At 40.8% G+C, this 15,839-nt stretch overlaps 1 protein-coding gene across 1 annotated transcript in view; it reads right to left on the reverse strand.

The window, feature by feature from the left end:
- TEX26 (testis expressed 26) overlaps positions 1–15,839 on the reverse strand; it is a 47,514-nt gene that overhangs the window by 4,950 nt on the left and 26,725 nt on the right. Inside the window, exons 4-5 of the mRNA XM_015563889.1 lie at positions 7,961–8,126; positions 6,547–6,700 (exon numbers count right to left, since the gene is read on the reverse strand). Of these exons, the coding sequence (XP_015419375.1) occupies positions 6,547–6,700; positions 7,961–8,126 (320 nt within the window). The remainder of the gene's footprint in view (positions 1–6,546; positions 6,701–7,960; positions 8,127–15,839) is intronic.

A 15,839-nucleotide genomic window follows, 5' to 3' on the forward strand; every position in this document is an offset into this window, starting at 1 on the left:
TGTAGAATTTCCACTCAGCCAGCCCTCCTGTGGCTCTGGACGTTGTCCTTTCCCTGGATCAAGCTTAATTTGACTTAGTTGTTCCAGGCAGCAATCTCTGGTGTTAACCTATGCCGCCATCTTCGGTTCTCCCCATTAGATATTTATTAAGCACTAATTGAATGCTAAGTTTCATAGCACTCAACCAGATTCTAGAGGAGATGGTCATAACCTTCTCACTTACGTGAGTTCACCTTTAATTCTTGCTGCAAAATGTTGGTTCAGAAGCATACACCCCCAACTTTATTCAGGACAAAGATGTTAAAACCATGGATGTCATAAGCAATGTCCAAAGGGTGCCAATTACTATTGAAACTAAAGTGAATTCTTGTTCCCAATTAGTTTTTCTTTTTTTATGTGTCCTTTCCCCCCGATTGATCCCCCACCCCCGATTTCTACCCCCAGAACAAGCCACCACTGCCCCAGTGTCTGTTTCCATTGGTTATGCTAATATGCATGCATACAAGTCCTTTGGTTGATCTCTATACCCTCTGTCCTGCCTTCTCTCTGAGGTTTTTCAATAGGTCTTTTCAAAATACATTCAAATGTACATTGTACATCATACAATATGTGATTTTATCTACTGGCACCCAGGAGCATTTTGTTATTGATTTTTTAAAAAATTATTTCTGTCTAGATCAGCATGCTTTTAATTTAGATGACTCAGGAAGAGAGGATGTGGGTACTCAATGACCCTCATAATGAACCTATAAGCTGCCTCAGGAGAATACAAGATTATAGAGAGAAGGAAACTCTAGAGCTCAAAATCAGAGATCCCTTAAAATATTTTCGAAAATCATCTGAGATTTTTCCTAGTAAACACCATCTATAACTTGGATTCTATAAATTACTAATAGCTTCATAGGAGAAAAACAAATTCCTGTTGAAATACTTGATGTTCCTACTCAAAAGCAAATGTGTTTAGTTCCTATATGTGTTCTGTGCCAAGGTTAGAGATAATTAAGCCATTGTTCTACCTTAAGATAACCTCAAATAAGCATGATTAGAAAAAAAGATACAGTACAAACACATGTGGAATGTGATGTCTTGCAAGTATAACACTTAGATCAATAATTATTACATCGAGATAATGCATCAGAAATAACAGGGATGATTTTTCCAAATTATATCTACTGAACCTCATCCCAGACATTGAGAATTTCTAGCAGTGGGAACCAGGCACTTATATTGTGAACAATCTTCTCATATGATTAAGAATCACTAATTCAGAGCCTTGAATAAGTGCTACAGAAGCCCAGAGAGAGTGTAATGAGCTCCATTATGGAAAGGGAAGAAAGATGAGAATTAAAAGGCAGACATAACAAAAGGAGTGCTTTGATAAAGGAAGCAAAAGGTACACAGTGTGTTCATGAAATGTAGTCTGTCTGCCGGGAGTGGAAGGTATGCAGGGCAGGGAAAAGTAGCTTAGGGGGAAGCAGGAGAGATAAGTTAAGAACCAGGCTCTGAAGGTTACGGAGGGGTTGGTCTATGTGGACCAGGATGGGCCAACACAGAAGTAGAGCAATTGGAGATGAAGACCCAGAAAACACAATAATTGGGGCCTAGACTTACCCAGAGTTTCTTTGAAGAAAAAGATGTTATATTCTTTATTGATCCTTAGTACTTTTCATAGTAATAGACCTCATTAAATATTTACTAAGTTAATGAGTGAACAAAAGAGAAATTAGAACATAATTGCTGTCAATTAGCAATTAATCTGAAGTTCACACTAATGACTGCATATGTAATAAATGCATAAAATAATTCTCAGTTATTAGTTCCAACTAATGCTTTCATTGCCTTTATAAAATGTCACATTAATGATTTTCTTCAGCATTATTAAGGAGAGAAGTTCCTGATACAAAGGGGCCCAACCAACACCTGAATTCCCTCTAGTGGTACTGAAGTATGGACAGACAAGACAACCTGGCCCAAAACTAACCACCCCTCCAAGGCCAGTATCATCCCTCTCCTCAGGAGCTCAGGCCCCACTGGTTTCTTTTCCATTTGATAATGGTGACAAACACTACATCACTTAGAGCCCAAAGAGAGAGACTGGCTCCTTTAAGATTAGGTGTGACATCTGTTGAAAGGTCCAATCCAAAAGTGAACCTACAGCAAGGACCATTCAAAACCACTAGGACCCTTGGCACTTAATCTATACCCAAGTGAGAACCAATTCTGTTGCTTTTATTTGCTATTATAAGTCATCTAAGCAGAGTTCTCCAAGCCTGAATTTTTTGAGGAAAAAGTACCTTTTAGTGCTTCTCACTCATTCACCATAATTCAATTATGAGTACACTCAGGTAATACATGATCCCTGAGCTTCAAAACTTAAAGTACTGCATTAGAGAAAGAGATACCCTCCCCCTCAAAAAGAAATAATTATAATACTATGTAATAAATGCTGCAGAAGAGGAACTATAAAAACATATGGAAAGGCCATTGATCCAAACTTGGGGGATGAGAGAAGACTCCTGGGAGAAAAATCAGCTTGCATTTAAACTTAAATGATGAATGGACATGGGCTAAAAGAAAAAAGGGAGAGGCAGTTCACAGAGCAGCAGCAGTGTGTGTGAAGTGTGAGGCTGCAGGGGGCTTGGTGAGTCTGGAGGATGGAAAGCAATCAGTCCCATAGTGTGGGGACTGGTGAGGGGAAATGCTGGAGCAGTGGGCAAGAACCAGATTGCACAGGACCCTGATGACAATGGGGAGTCATTGAAGGATGTTAAACTGGAAAGTGATGTAATTTATATTCACTATGGCCATGGGATGGACAATGAACTAGAGGAGACAAAACCAGAAATGGGAGTTGGATTAGAGGTCATTCAAGGAAGAGATATTGGTAGCCTGAATGAAGGCAGTGGCTATGAAGAGAGAGAGAGAGAAGCAAATGGAATTAAGAGATTTAGAAGAGTGTCTTGACAGGTCTTTGGCATTTATTTACATAAGAACACATGGTAATTTGCACATACTGAAAGGACAACTTTGATTGGAAGCTCAATGACATTCTTTAAGAATATTGGCATTTCTGATGTTTTTCCATGACCCTTATTGTTTATCTACAATATGGAGATATTTTGACCTTATCCCCTTCCTAACTAGAGATTTATTTAGTGCAAACTTGAATCAAAGGAGTTCTGGTTTCTGGCACACCAGTTAACAGAAGGGTTTAGTGAGATTCTAGACCAGAGAAAAGGGAGGATTCAGGAAGAGTATGCATAGCAAGCAGGAAGATCTCAGCCCCTTCCCCAATCCTGCTCTCAGAATACAACCACCAATGTTTACCTAAGTCAAGCACCAGCCAACAAGCCCCATCTCTGTATGTAGTTTCCAATCAGATGTGAGTACCTCCAATCAGATTTTGTGAACCCTGTAGCTTAATATTTTAAGTAAATACACTCTAAGAAAAAAAAAATCCAAAAAAGTGAGACTTAAGTTTTATTAGTTTCATAGTAAATCTGCCTTCACTCCCTTGTAAATGTGAACAAAAAGCCCCTAGATTTTCACTAGACCATTAAGACACAGAGAAAAATAGAGATTAAGCAAAGAACAGAAAAAAGCACTAAAAAGTATATCATAAATATCCTAAAATTTATGAGAATTGCTACATCACAAAACAAGAACAAAATATTATTTTCAGAAAGTAATCAGAGAGGAGAAGAAAGAGAGCTTGGAAATTTAAAACATAAAGAATTGGATTAAAAAGTAAAAAACATTTTAATTAAACATGATAAAAATACAAAGAGAAGATAGTAGGAGAGAAAATGTAAGAAAATTGAAGGATCAAACCTACTCATAGGAGTCCCAGATGAGAACAGAGAAAAGAAATGGGAGAAAAATAGGGGAAAAGTATATGGGAACAATTTCTAAAATCAAAGGTCATAAGTATCCAGATTTAAAAAATCTTTGTCCAACATAATAAATGAGATTCTTAGTAATGCATGCAAATGTGAAATTTTATAGTATCCAGAATAAAGAGAAGATCTTAAAAGCTTCCAGGAAAAAAAATATGAAAGAATCAGGAATCAAAATGACATCAGTCTTTTACATACCAGTCCTGGGAGCTAGAAGTCATTTGAGGGATTTGAGGGAAAATGATTATCATCTTAGAATTCTATACCCAGACAAACTATCAACAAATATAATGAAAGAAAAAAAAGACATTTTCATATTGGTAAGAACATACTCAAAAAGTTCCTCCTACACCCCCTTTAATAGGAAGCTACTAGAAGATGTGTCTTAGCAAAATGAGGGAAGGGAAATATGTGGACTCAGGAAAGGAGATACAGAGCAGGAAGAGGCAAAAGAAATGCCTGAATGATGAAAAAGTACCAGGACACAGTTGGGTGGCAAATTTACAGAGCATCTCTTCTAGATTAGAGGAAATGGAAGGTGTCAGTTCTCCAGTAAAATCTCAAACTGATACAATGTCTGAAACTGTATTTGGGGAAAATCTTGGTAAATGTGTGACAAAGTATTTTGAAAAAAATTAGTGACAGGCGCATAGAAAAGTAAACAAGTGAAAAAAAGGTTATTTAATTCTGGTAGAAAAAAAGTAAAAAGAGACATAATCATAAAACAACACCTGGCTCAGTGGTAAATATTTACATATTATATCATATCATAATCATAATATAACACCTAACATTTTAATTAACCAAAATTTTATAATATAATTATTTTGAGAGCATGGATGGAGGAAGAGTGAGGAAGAGTTATAGGAGAGACAAATCCTCAACTGCCATATAAGAAAGTCAGTTATAATGTCTAAAATTGATGAACAAAAAAATAGCAGAATGAGCACAGTATTTTAAAATGCAGAGGCTGACATAAGAAAAAACAGTTGAAATGACTGAAAATGATTATCAATGTGTAGTAAGATTGGGCATAGACGGGTGGGTAAAGAAACTGCTGCTATGCATTATGAGCTTGTAGGGAACTATTTTTAAGTATATGCATGAACTGGTTTAATAAAAGTTCTAATTTTAAAGAATCCTATCTAATAAAAGAGAAACATGGTAATTGGCGTACAACTGCTACCCTTCCCATTGGCTAATCAGCGAGATATGCAAATTAACTGGCAGCCAAGATGGCGGCTGGCAGCCAGGTAGCTGATGCGAACAGGGAGGCTTGCTTGCTTCAGTGACGGAGGACTGCAACGTTCCCTGCCTGACTTGCCGGCCTCTCAGCTGCCACTCTAAGTAACTTCAGCCAGCCGGACAGCAACATTGTATCAAATACAGATGGTAAACAAAGGCCAGAAACCTGTTTTCACCAGCCGAGACCTCAGAGCTAAAGCTGGTCCAGAATAAAAAAAGGAAAAAGAAAAAAAGGAGCGGTTGGGAGCTTCAGTCCCAGCCTGAAAACAGCCCTCAGCCCCTCAGCCAGACTGGCCAGGCACCCCAGTGGGGACCCCCACCCTGAAGGATGTGTGACCAGCTGCAAACAGCCATCATCCCCTCACCCAGGCTGGCCAGGCACCCCAGTGGGGACCCCCGCCCGGATCCAGGACACCCTTCAGGGCAAACCAGCCAGCCCCACCCATGCACCACACCTCTACCCTATATAGTAAAAGGGTAATATGCCTCCCAGCACCGGGATCAGTGGAGCTGCGAGGCCTCCTGGCACCAGGATCAGCATGATGGCAGCAGCGCCCAAACCCCCTGATCGCCCTGTGGCTCTGTGTGTGACAGGTTGCGGGGCCCCAACCCCCGCCAACCCCCACAGGCCCTGCTCTGTGTGTGACGGGGTAGAGCCATAACCTCCCCATTGGCCCTGCCCTGAGTATGAGAGTGGCGGCGCCCCAACCACCTGATCGGCCCTGCTCTGTGGGTGATAGAGGGCGGCGCCTCAACCCCCTGATCCGCCCTGCCCTGAGTGTGACAGGGGGCGTGCCCCAACTCCCCTATCGGCCCTACTCTGTGAGTGACAGGGGGGGGCTCCTCAACCCCCTGATTGGCCCTGCTCTGTGCATGACAGGGGAAGGCGCCCCAACTCCCCCATTGGCCCTGCTCTGAGCCCGACCAGGGGCTGCACCTAGGGATTGGGCCTGCTCTCTGCCACCAGGAGCAGGCCTAAGCCAGCAGGTTGTTATCTCCCGAGGGGTCCCAGACTGCGAGAGGGCACAGGCCGGGCTGAGGGACCCCCCTTATCCCCCCGAGTGCACAAATTTTTGTGCACTGGGCCTCTAGTAGTAAATAAGCAGTTCAGAATTGGAAATAGGATGTTTAACTTAACACCTTCATCTTCATCTGGCTCACTTGTCTTTGTCCTTCATCCCAAGAAGACTTTCCTGGACTCTCTCCCAGGTCCAGCTAGATGTCCCATTGTTCACACCTACAGCATCCTGCACTGCTCACAACATGCAGCATTTTATACTTGACTGTATCTGTTGGTAAACTGAAGTTTTCCCATGTCTCTCCTGTGAGTTCTTTGAATAAAGAGACAACTGGGACTCCAGTGCCTAGTGCATTAGCAGTAAAGAAGAGAAATGGGCACACTTACCTTCGGCTCTGTCCACAAAGTCTCTCCTAGTATGGGAAATAAACTGATTAGATACAGCCTTCCTGACCTTGTCCATCGAAGCAGCGATTTTCCAAGGGAAGTGCCTCTTCACTGATGTTGGGTGAACTGGAGGTAGTGTCCAGTGAAAGAAGTCCTATCAATAAAAACACAATTTTGTCTACAAAGTCTCTCCTAGTATGGGAAGTAAACTGATTTGATACAGCCTTCCTGACCTTGTGCATTGAAGCAGCAATTTTCCAAGGGAGGTGGCTCTTCACTGGTATTGAGTGACGTGGAGGTAGTGTCCAGTGAAAGAAGTACTATGAATAAAAACACAATTTTCAAGAAAATCCACATAGTTTCACCTAATGGTTCATGTGTGCATGCATGTGTATACATATTCTTTTAAGTCTTCCCAGGTTCAGCTAGATGTCCCATTGTGCGCACCATGCAGATTCTGTGCCTGTCCACAGGATGCACCAGTTTACAAAGCTATCAGTTTACACGGATACTTTATCACTTCTTTAACTTTTATGTTAATGAAAAATATATCATTGTAAAGTCCAAAGAATTGTGCCTCCAACTAGAATTATTCAGAGAAGACCAGAGGAGGAGAAAACGTGTGAATTTTAACTCTGGCCACAGGAAAGACAGCTGCTGTTTTGCCTTGGGAGCCCCAAGTCTTCTCTCCGATTTGTCTCCAAAGAGGTTTATGATTATAAAATTTAGAACTTCCACTACCTTTCTATCTTCCCTCTCTTTCCTCTTGCTTCCTATTTCCATGAGAAAATTGAAGCCAATGAAGAGAACTTACACAGCACACCACACCACCTGTCAGCTATCACATCTGTGTTGGCAGATGAGTTGCTGGGTCACCCAGGAGGTGACCCCACCTGGTACCCGAAAGCCTGCATTTAGTCTACTCCAGCACATTACCAACAATTCTCACCTCTCTCTTGCAACTTCCATTCCTCCCTCTCTCCTGGGAGGTTATCATCAGTACCAGAGCCTGCCTTTATTTCTCCTATCTTAAAAAGAAAACTCTCTCTTCATCCTATTTCTCCTCTAGTTACTAAAATATTTCTCAGTTTGCCTTTACACTGAAATCCCTCAAAATAGTAAGGGATACGCACTGTCCCAAATTTGTCTTTCAAGTCTCTTTTAATCTTCAAGTTCCCTCTCCATCCCCTTCTTTCCCTTATAATTTCTCTATGTAAATTTCATTTTAATTTTTTCATTTTAAAATGAGGGGCTAGGGAAGAAGTAGTTAGAAATAAACATGAAAAGGTAGACAAAAGAGTCTAAGAAGAACCATAACTGTAGATGATGAAGGATCTTTGTGATATATTCAAACTCTCAGTATTGGATTATTGATACGGTATTCAATTAAATAGATATGTAGGTATTATCTTACTTGACTGGAGTGAGAATTGTGACTCCCAATCTCTCTTGGAGTCCTAGATTTGATAAAATCTTCTTTAGAATGTAACTTCCAAATGTACTCATCATTGTATTGTGTCCGATTGTGAAGAGAATCATTAAGTGAATATGTATATCCTAATCTTCGGATGCTTTTATGACTACAAGAAAAGATAGTGTAAATTAGAGTAAGGGATTAAATACAAAGTCTCACAACAGCACACATCAAATAATTTTAGTTGTTACATATTTTTTTAAGGTTGGCTGGCTTAAGACTCAGTGCCAAAAAGTAAAAAGTAATTATTGGACATCAGAAAAATGGTGGTGTGAGAAAGCCCCTTGCCCTCTCCTCCTGAAATTTCAACAAGTTAACCAACTATAATTCAACAAATAATCCCTTCTCAACACAGACACACTATTGAGAGACCATTGAAACATCTAAAGGTGGGCAACTGGAAATAAAAAAATGGGAAGACAAGAAGGGAGGAAAACACAGACAGCCCACAGATACAGCCCTGAAGCCTAATGGCTCAGCTGGCCAGGAGAGGGCAGAAATCTAGCAGTAGCAGGGGCTTCATTTGGCTAGAAGGAACAGAGAGCTGTAGAGGGGCAGCCCAGCAGGGCAAGCATCAAAGGGACGAACAATGTCTGAATCAGCAGATGCCTGACAGAGAATGGGGTTTTGCTGTGCAGCTCTCCACTATTGGGCCAGAGATGGTGTTTCAGACAAAGAAATGGAACCACAGAGCCCTGCCACTGCTTGGACTCCCCAAACTCGCCTCCTGTTGCCCTTGTAGTTGGATCCAGGAGCATATTATCTGTAAACCAAGAGCTATTACAGTAGAACTGCTGTCTCCCCCTGTGACTGATCCTAGGAGGAGAGCTTGGGATGGGATCCAATGGAGTCAGGGGTTGCCATTAGAGTGAGGGCAAAACAAATCCCACCCCCAAGCAGTGCAGCTGTACTGTCTGATAGAAGACACAGAGGTTCAAGATTGGGAGATCAGAGAGGTAAAAAAAATATTGCGATTTAGTGCCATTTACTAGAAATAGTAGAAAGAACTCTTCAGAGATAAATGCGTAGGCAAAGGAGGACAGCAAATACCATGGATAACCTCAGTAACTATGATGACCAAAAAGAAAATGAAAAATCTCCAGAAAGCAAGCTGGAACACATGGAAATAGGTGATATAAATGACAGAGATTTCAAGATTGCAGTTTTGAAAATACTTAACAAGATGCAAGAAAATACAGACAGGCAATTCAATGCACTCAGAAAACAAATTGATGAACAAAATGAGAATTTTACCAAAAAGATTAAAACTTTAAAAAAGAACCAATCAGGTCCTAGCTGGTTTGGGTCAGTGGATAGTGCGTCAGCCTATGGACTAAAGGGTCCCAGGTTCAATTCCAGCCAAGGACACATGCCTGGGTTGTGGGCTTGACCCCCTCCCCTCCAGTAGGGGCATGCAGGAGGCAGCCAATCAATGATTCTCTTTCATCATTGATGTTTCTATCTCTCTATCCCTCTCCCTTCCTCTCTGAAATCAATAAAAACATTTTTAAAAAAGAACCAATCAGAAATCTTGGAAATGAAGCATGCAATTAAGGAGATTAAGAGTAAACTACTGAGCATAGAAAATAGAGCTAACCAGATGGAGGAAAGAATTAGTGATATTGACGATAGTAATCTAGCAATGAGAACTATCTGATTCCATCCAAAAAAAATCAATACTAGAATTATAGCCATTGCAGAGGAGGAGGAGAGAGAGCATGGAACAGAGATTCTATTCAAACAAATAGTGAATGAGAACTTTCCAAACCTATGGAAAGAATTAGGTACTTGAATCTAAGAAGCAAACAGAACAGGGCCTTTGTAGGTTGAAGTAAGAAGACTGAAATTCAACCCAAAAAGACCCTCTTCAAGACACTTTGTATTAAAGCTGTCAAAAATTAATGATAAAGAAAAAAATTCTCAAAGCAGCCAGGGAAAAGAAGGAAAACCCATCAGAATTTTATATGATGTCTCAGCAGAAACTGCACAAGCCAGAAGAGCATGGAACCAAATATTCGAACATCTGAAAGAGAGAAATCACTTGCCATGAATAATATATCCAGTAAAATTATCCTTTAAATATGAAGGAGAAATAAAGATGTTCTCAGACATACAGCAGCTGAGGGATTTAATAACCAGAAAACCTACATTGTAAGAAATACTCAAGGAAGTTATCCTCCTGAAACAAAGAACATAAGGTCACAACACTACAAGTAAGAGCACCAAAAAACTTACAGCATAATCAGGGATAATTTGTGACAACAAAAACATAAAAAAGGAGGAGGTAAAGATCTGAACTGGCAAAGGAAGATAAAGATCAGATGCACTCATAGGTTAAAAAAAAAGAAAGAAAAAAGCTATGGTATATATGCAAGTTTATTTTTTATAAACCTAATGGTTACCATACCAAAAATTCCCAAACCACGACACATAGCTTAAAAAAGGAGGAAATAAGTATGAAACACCACCAAACAAAAACAATAGTTAGAAACACAAAGGAAAAGAACCAATGGAGGCACAGAACTAACAGAAAACCAAAGACAAAATAGCATAATGATAAAGGGGATACTTATCAAGAAAACATAACACTAGTTAATATATATGCACCCAACCAAGGAGCACTGAAATATATAAAACAGCTACTCACAGAATTAAAGGGAGAAACAGATCAAAACACAACCAGAGTTGGGGACCTTAGTACTCCATTGACAGCTCTAGACAGATCAACCAAACAGAAAATCAATAAAGAAATATCAGCCTTAAATGAAACACTAGACCAAATGAACATAATTGACATTTAAAGATCCTTTCCTCCAAGAACATCAAATTATACATTCTTCTCCAGTGCACATGGAACATTCTCAAGGATAGATCATAAATTGCATCATAAAACTAGCATCAAAATATATAAGAAGATTGAAATTATACCAAGCATATTCTCTGACCACAATGCCTTGAAATTAGAAATCAACTGCATAAAGGAGGTACAAATACATGGAGATTAAACAAAATACTACTAAAAAATGACTGAGTTGAATAAGAAATAAAAGATGAGATAAAAAGATGTAGAGACAAATGAGAATGACAATATAACATATCAAAGCATCTGTGATGCAACAAAAGCAGTAATAAGAGGGAAGTTTATATCATTACAGGCCTATCTCAAGAAACAAGAGACCCCCAAGTAAACAAACTAACATCACATTTTAAAGAACTAGAGAAAGAACAACAAAAGAAACCCAAAAACAGCAGAAGAATCTATACTAATAAAAGGGTAATATGCTAATTAGACCAGGAGACCTTCTGGGAGACCAGCCGGGGAGGGTAGTTGGAGGCAATGAGGCCAGCAGGGGAGGGCATTTGGGAGCCATCAGGCCAGCCGGGGAGGGCATTAGGGGGCCATGAGGCCAGCAGGGAAGGGCAGTTGGGGGTCATGAGGCAGGCTGGAAAGGGCAGGTGGGGGCAATGAGGTGGGCTGGGGAGGGTAGTTGGGGGCCATCAGGCTGGCAGGCCCTCGATGCTGGCAGTCCACTGGCTAGAAAGGAGTGAGAAGGAGGAAGTGGACTGACAGTTGGGAGCGATCAGGCTGGCCAGGGGGCAGGGGGAGCAGGACAGAAGGCCGGCAGGCAGAGTGCTTAGGGGCGATTGGGCAGGCAGGCAGGTGAGCTTAGGGGTGATCAGGCAGGCAGGCAGAGGGGTTAGGGGCGATTGGGCAGGCAGGCAGGAAGCGAAAAGACCCATATAAACAAAAACAGAAATGAGAGAGGCTAAGTCACCACAGATATTACAGATAAACAAAGGATCATAACCTAGAAGAAATGGATAAGGTCCCAGAATTATATAACCTTCCCAATCTAAATCATGAAGAATTGGAAACTCTAAATAGACCTATCAGTAGTGAGGAAATTGAAACAACCATCAAAAACTTCTCAAAAAACAAAAGTCCTGGACCAGGTGGCTTCACCAGTGAATTCTACCAAACGTTCAAAAAGATTTAAAACCTATCCTTTTCAAATTCATCCATGAAATTGAAGAAGAGGCAATACTTCTTAACAGATTCTATGAGGTCAGCATAACCCTGAAACCAAAACCTGGCAAAGATAACACAAAGAAAGAAACTACAGACCAATAGCTCTGATAAATACAGATGCAAAATTCCTAAACAAAATACTAGCAAATTGAGTACAACAGAACATAAAAAAAATAACACATTGCAATCAAATGGGGTTCATTCCAGGGGAACAAGAATGATTCAACATGCACAAATCAATCAGTGTAATACACCACATTAACAAAAGTATAAAATCATATGATCTTAACCATAGATACAGAAAAAGCATTTGATAAGATACAACATCCATTTATGATTAAAACACTCAATAAAATGTGAATTGAAGGAAAGTACCTCAACATAATAAAGGCCATTTATAATAAATCCTCAGCTATTGGCAGAAAAATAAAAGGTTTTTCTCTAAGATCAGGAACAAGACAAGATGACCACTCTCACCACTCTTATTCAACAGTGCTGGAAATCCTACCCAGAGCAAGAAGGTAAGAGAAAGAACTAAAATGCACTCAAATAAAAAAAGGAAGCAAAAACTATCACTTTTTGCAGGTGACATGATTCTGTATATACAAAGCCCTAAAGATTCCACAAAAACTATTGGAAAGAATGAATAAATACAGTCAAGTTGCAAGATACAAAATCAATATGCAATAATCCATTGCCTTCTTGTATATTAACAATAAAACTTCAGAAAGAGAAATGAAAAAAGACAATTCCTTCTGCAATTGCAACCAAAAGAATAAAATGCCTAGGAATAAACTTAAGAAGATGAAAGACCTATATACTGAAAATTATAAAGCATTCTTAAAAGAGATTAAAAAACAAACAATAGAAACTATGCCATCTTGAAGGGGAGAGCTTCCGTGAGTAGGAGTCCAGCCTCACCAACACCCAGACTGGCCTTAGACAGCACTTGGGACCACTTTGCCAAAGACCTGCTACCTCAGCTGCAGACCCATGGATACTAGGACACCAGCCTCCCTAGGTGCAGGCTTCTCTGAGTCCCAGAGTGCGCAATCCTCCCACCAGCCTGCCGCCACCACCACAAGCCCTGTGTGTCCCAGTGCCCAAGCACTCAGATGACTCTCAGGGTGCACAACCCCACTGCCAACCCACTGCTGCAGCTGCATACCCTGCATGTCCCAGCATATGGGCACTCTGGTGAATCTTGGGGTACACAACCCTCCCGCCGCTGCAGCCACAGGTGCTTCATGTCCAGATGACTGGGTTCTCCATTGACTCTCAGGGTGTGCAACCCTCATGCCAACCAGATGCTTCAGCCAGGGCCCCTTCCCACCCCCACCACCATGTCCCAGATCCTGGACTCTGGTGACTCTTGAGGTGCACAACCCTCCCACCAGCCCACTGCTATGGTCACAGGCCCTGTGAATCCTGGTGTCTGGGCCCTCCAGTGACTCTTGTGGTGCATGACCCTTCTGCCTAGCCCTCCACTTCAGCCACAGGCCCCGTGTGACTCGGCACTTGGACCCTTCGGTGAGAGCAAAAATAGGGAGAAAAAGAAACAACCCACAAGAAAATAAAAGGGGGAATTGCCAGAAAATGAAAGTAAGGCATGCAATATATCAGAAAAAGTAGTCAGAGTAAAGATCATACAGTTCATAAACTGGATGGATGAGAAAATCAACAACTTCTGTAAGAATCAAGAGGTAATAAAAAATTATATAGCTACAATAAAAACACAATAGAAGATTTACCAGTAGACTAGAAAAAACGGAGGACTGAATTAGTGAGTTAGAAGACAGGGTAAAGAAACACACCCAATCTGAACAGGTATTGGAGAGAAAAAATAGAAATCAGGAGGAGAGACTAAGGGAGATTTGGGACAACATGAAACAAAGTAACATACATATAATAGGGGTGCCAGAAAAACAAGAGAGAAGCAAAGATTAGAAAACCGATTTGAAGAAATAATGACAGAAAACTTCCCTGATATGAGGAAGAAAAAAGTCACACAAGCACAGGCAGTCACAAACAACATGAACGCCCAAAACACCTTCACCAAGACACATCATAATTACTATGTCAAATGTTAATGACAGAGAGAAACTTAAAGGCTATGAGAGAGACAGAGAGTTACCTACAAGGGATCTACCGTTAGATTATCAAATTATTTCTCAACAGACATACATCAGGCCAGAAGGGAATGGAATGAAGTATACAAAGTGATGCAAAGCAAGGGACTGAATCCAAGAATATTCTATTCAGCAAGGCTATCATTCAAAATTGAAGGTGAAATCAGGAGCTTTTCAGACAAAAGAAGGCTCAGGGAGTTTATCACTACCAAGCCAGCAATGCAAGAAATGCTAAAGGGACTATTGTAAAAAGAAGAAACTGAAAGGGAAGAAGGAACATGGGTATAAAGAATAAAAATGGCTACAAACAAGTACCTATCAATAATAACCTTTAATGTAAATGGACTAAATGCTCCAATCTAAAGATATAGAGTGGCTGAATGGATAAGAAAACGACCCATACACTCTCTACAAGACGACTCTCTACAAGAGACCCACCTCAGAACAGGTGACTCACACATATTGAAACTGAAGGGATGGAAAAATATTTTTCAGGCAAATGAAAATGAAATTTTAAAAAAGCTAAGGTAGCAATACTTATAACTGACAAAATAGACCTCAAAGTGAAGGCCATAAAAGGAGATAAGGAAGGCCACTTCATAATACTAAAGGGATAAATACAACAAGAGGATATAACTCTGGTAAGCATATATGCACCCAACGCAGGAGCACCCAAATACATAAAAAAACTTCTGAAAGATATCAAGGGAAGGATCGACAGGAATACAATCAGAGTAGGGGACTTTAATTCCCCATTGACATCACTAGATAAATCCTCTAGGCAAAAAAAAAAAAAAATCAGCAAAAAACTTTAATCCTAAATGACTCCCTCAGATCAGATGAACTTAATCGACATCTTCAGAATATTTCACCCCAAAGCTACAGAATATACATTCTTCTCATGTGACATGTGACATTTTCAAAGATAGACCACATATTGGGACATAGGCAAAGTCTTTTCAAATTCAAGAAGTTAGAAATTATATCAAGCATGTTCTCAGATCACAATCTACTTACATAAAAACCATGGGTGGTGTTCGTCACATACAGATGAACAGCAGTGACTGAGCAGAAGGAAGTCAGTCCTACAGGGGTTGTCTTGGCAATGGCTGCGCCCTCCCCTGAGCTGTTTCCTATAAGGGTGGAGTTCGAGGCAGGAACCTGCCCTGGGAGCATGGAGGCAGATCTTTCTAAAGTGTGCTGTGCCAGCACAGGGTGAACTTGAGTGGGATGGCTGAAACGCTTAGAAAAGACAGACAAGAGAATGAAAGCCGGGTCTCTGTGGGACGCTGCTTCTCTGAGAGACAGCGACCATGCCCACAGCCATGCCTTTATTTTATAGCAGATGCTACAGGCAAAGTAAGGGTGTGACCAAGATGTTTACAACATTCTCCTGGGTTTCAATCCTACTCAACTACATGCACCTGAGCTCTATCAAGCCTACATCACTCAGCCATGTGGGGCCACATGTTCAGACCATAGGTTCAAGCTTACAACTACAGCTGTCGGCTATAATTGTGCTCGGAGGGCCCTGCCCTCCAAGCTGGGACTTGCATGTGGCAATGAGAGGACTGTGACCTCTCATTAGTCCGAGGCTTAAACCTGTCCAAAACACTATAGCCACTCTCCACACTCTAACATGTTCAGTTTTATGGAAAAC

Source organism: Myotis davidii, unplaced genomic scaffold, assembly GCF_000327345.1.
Source record: "Myotis davidii unplaced genomic scaffold, ASM32734v1 scaffold119, whole genome shotgun sequence".
In the NCBI taxonomy this organism is placed as follows: domain Eukaryota; kingdom Metazoa; phylum Chordata; class Mammalia; order Chiroptera; family Vespertilionidae; genus Myotis; species Myotis davidii.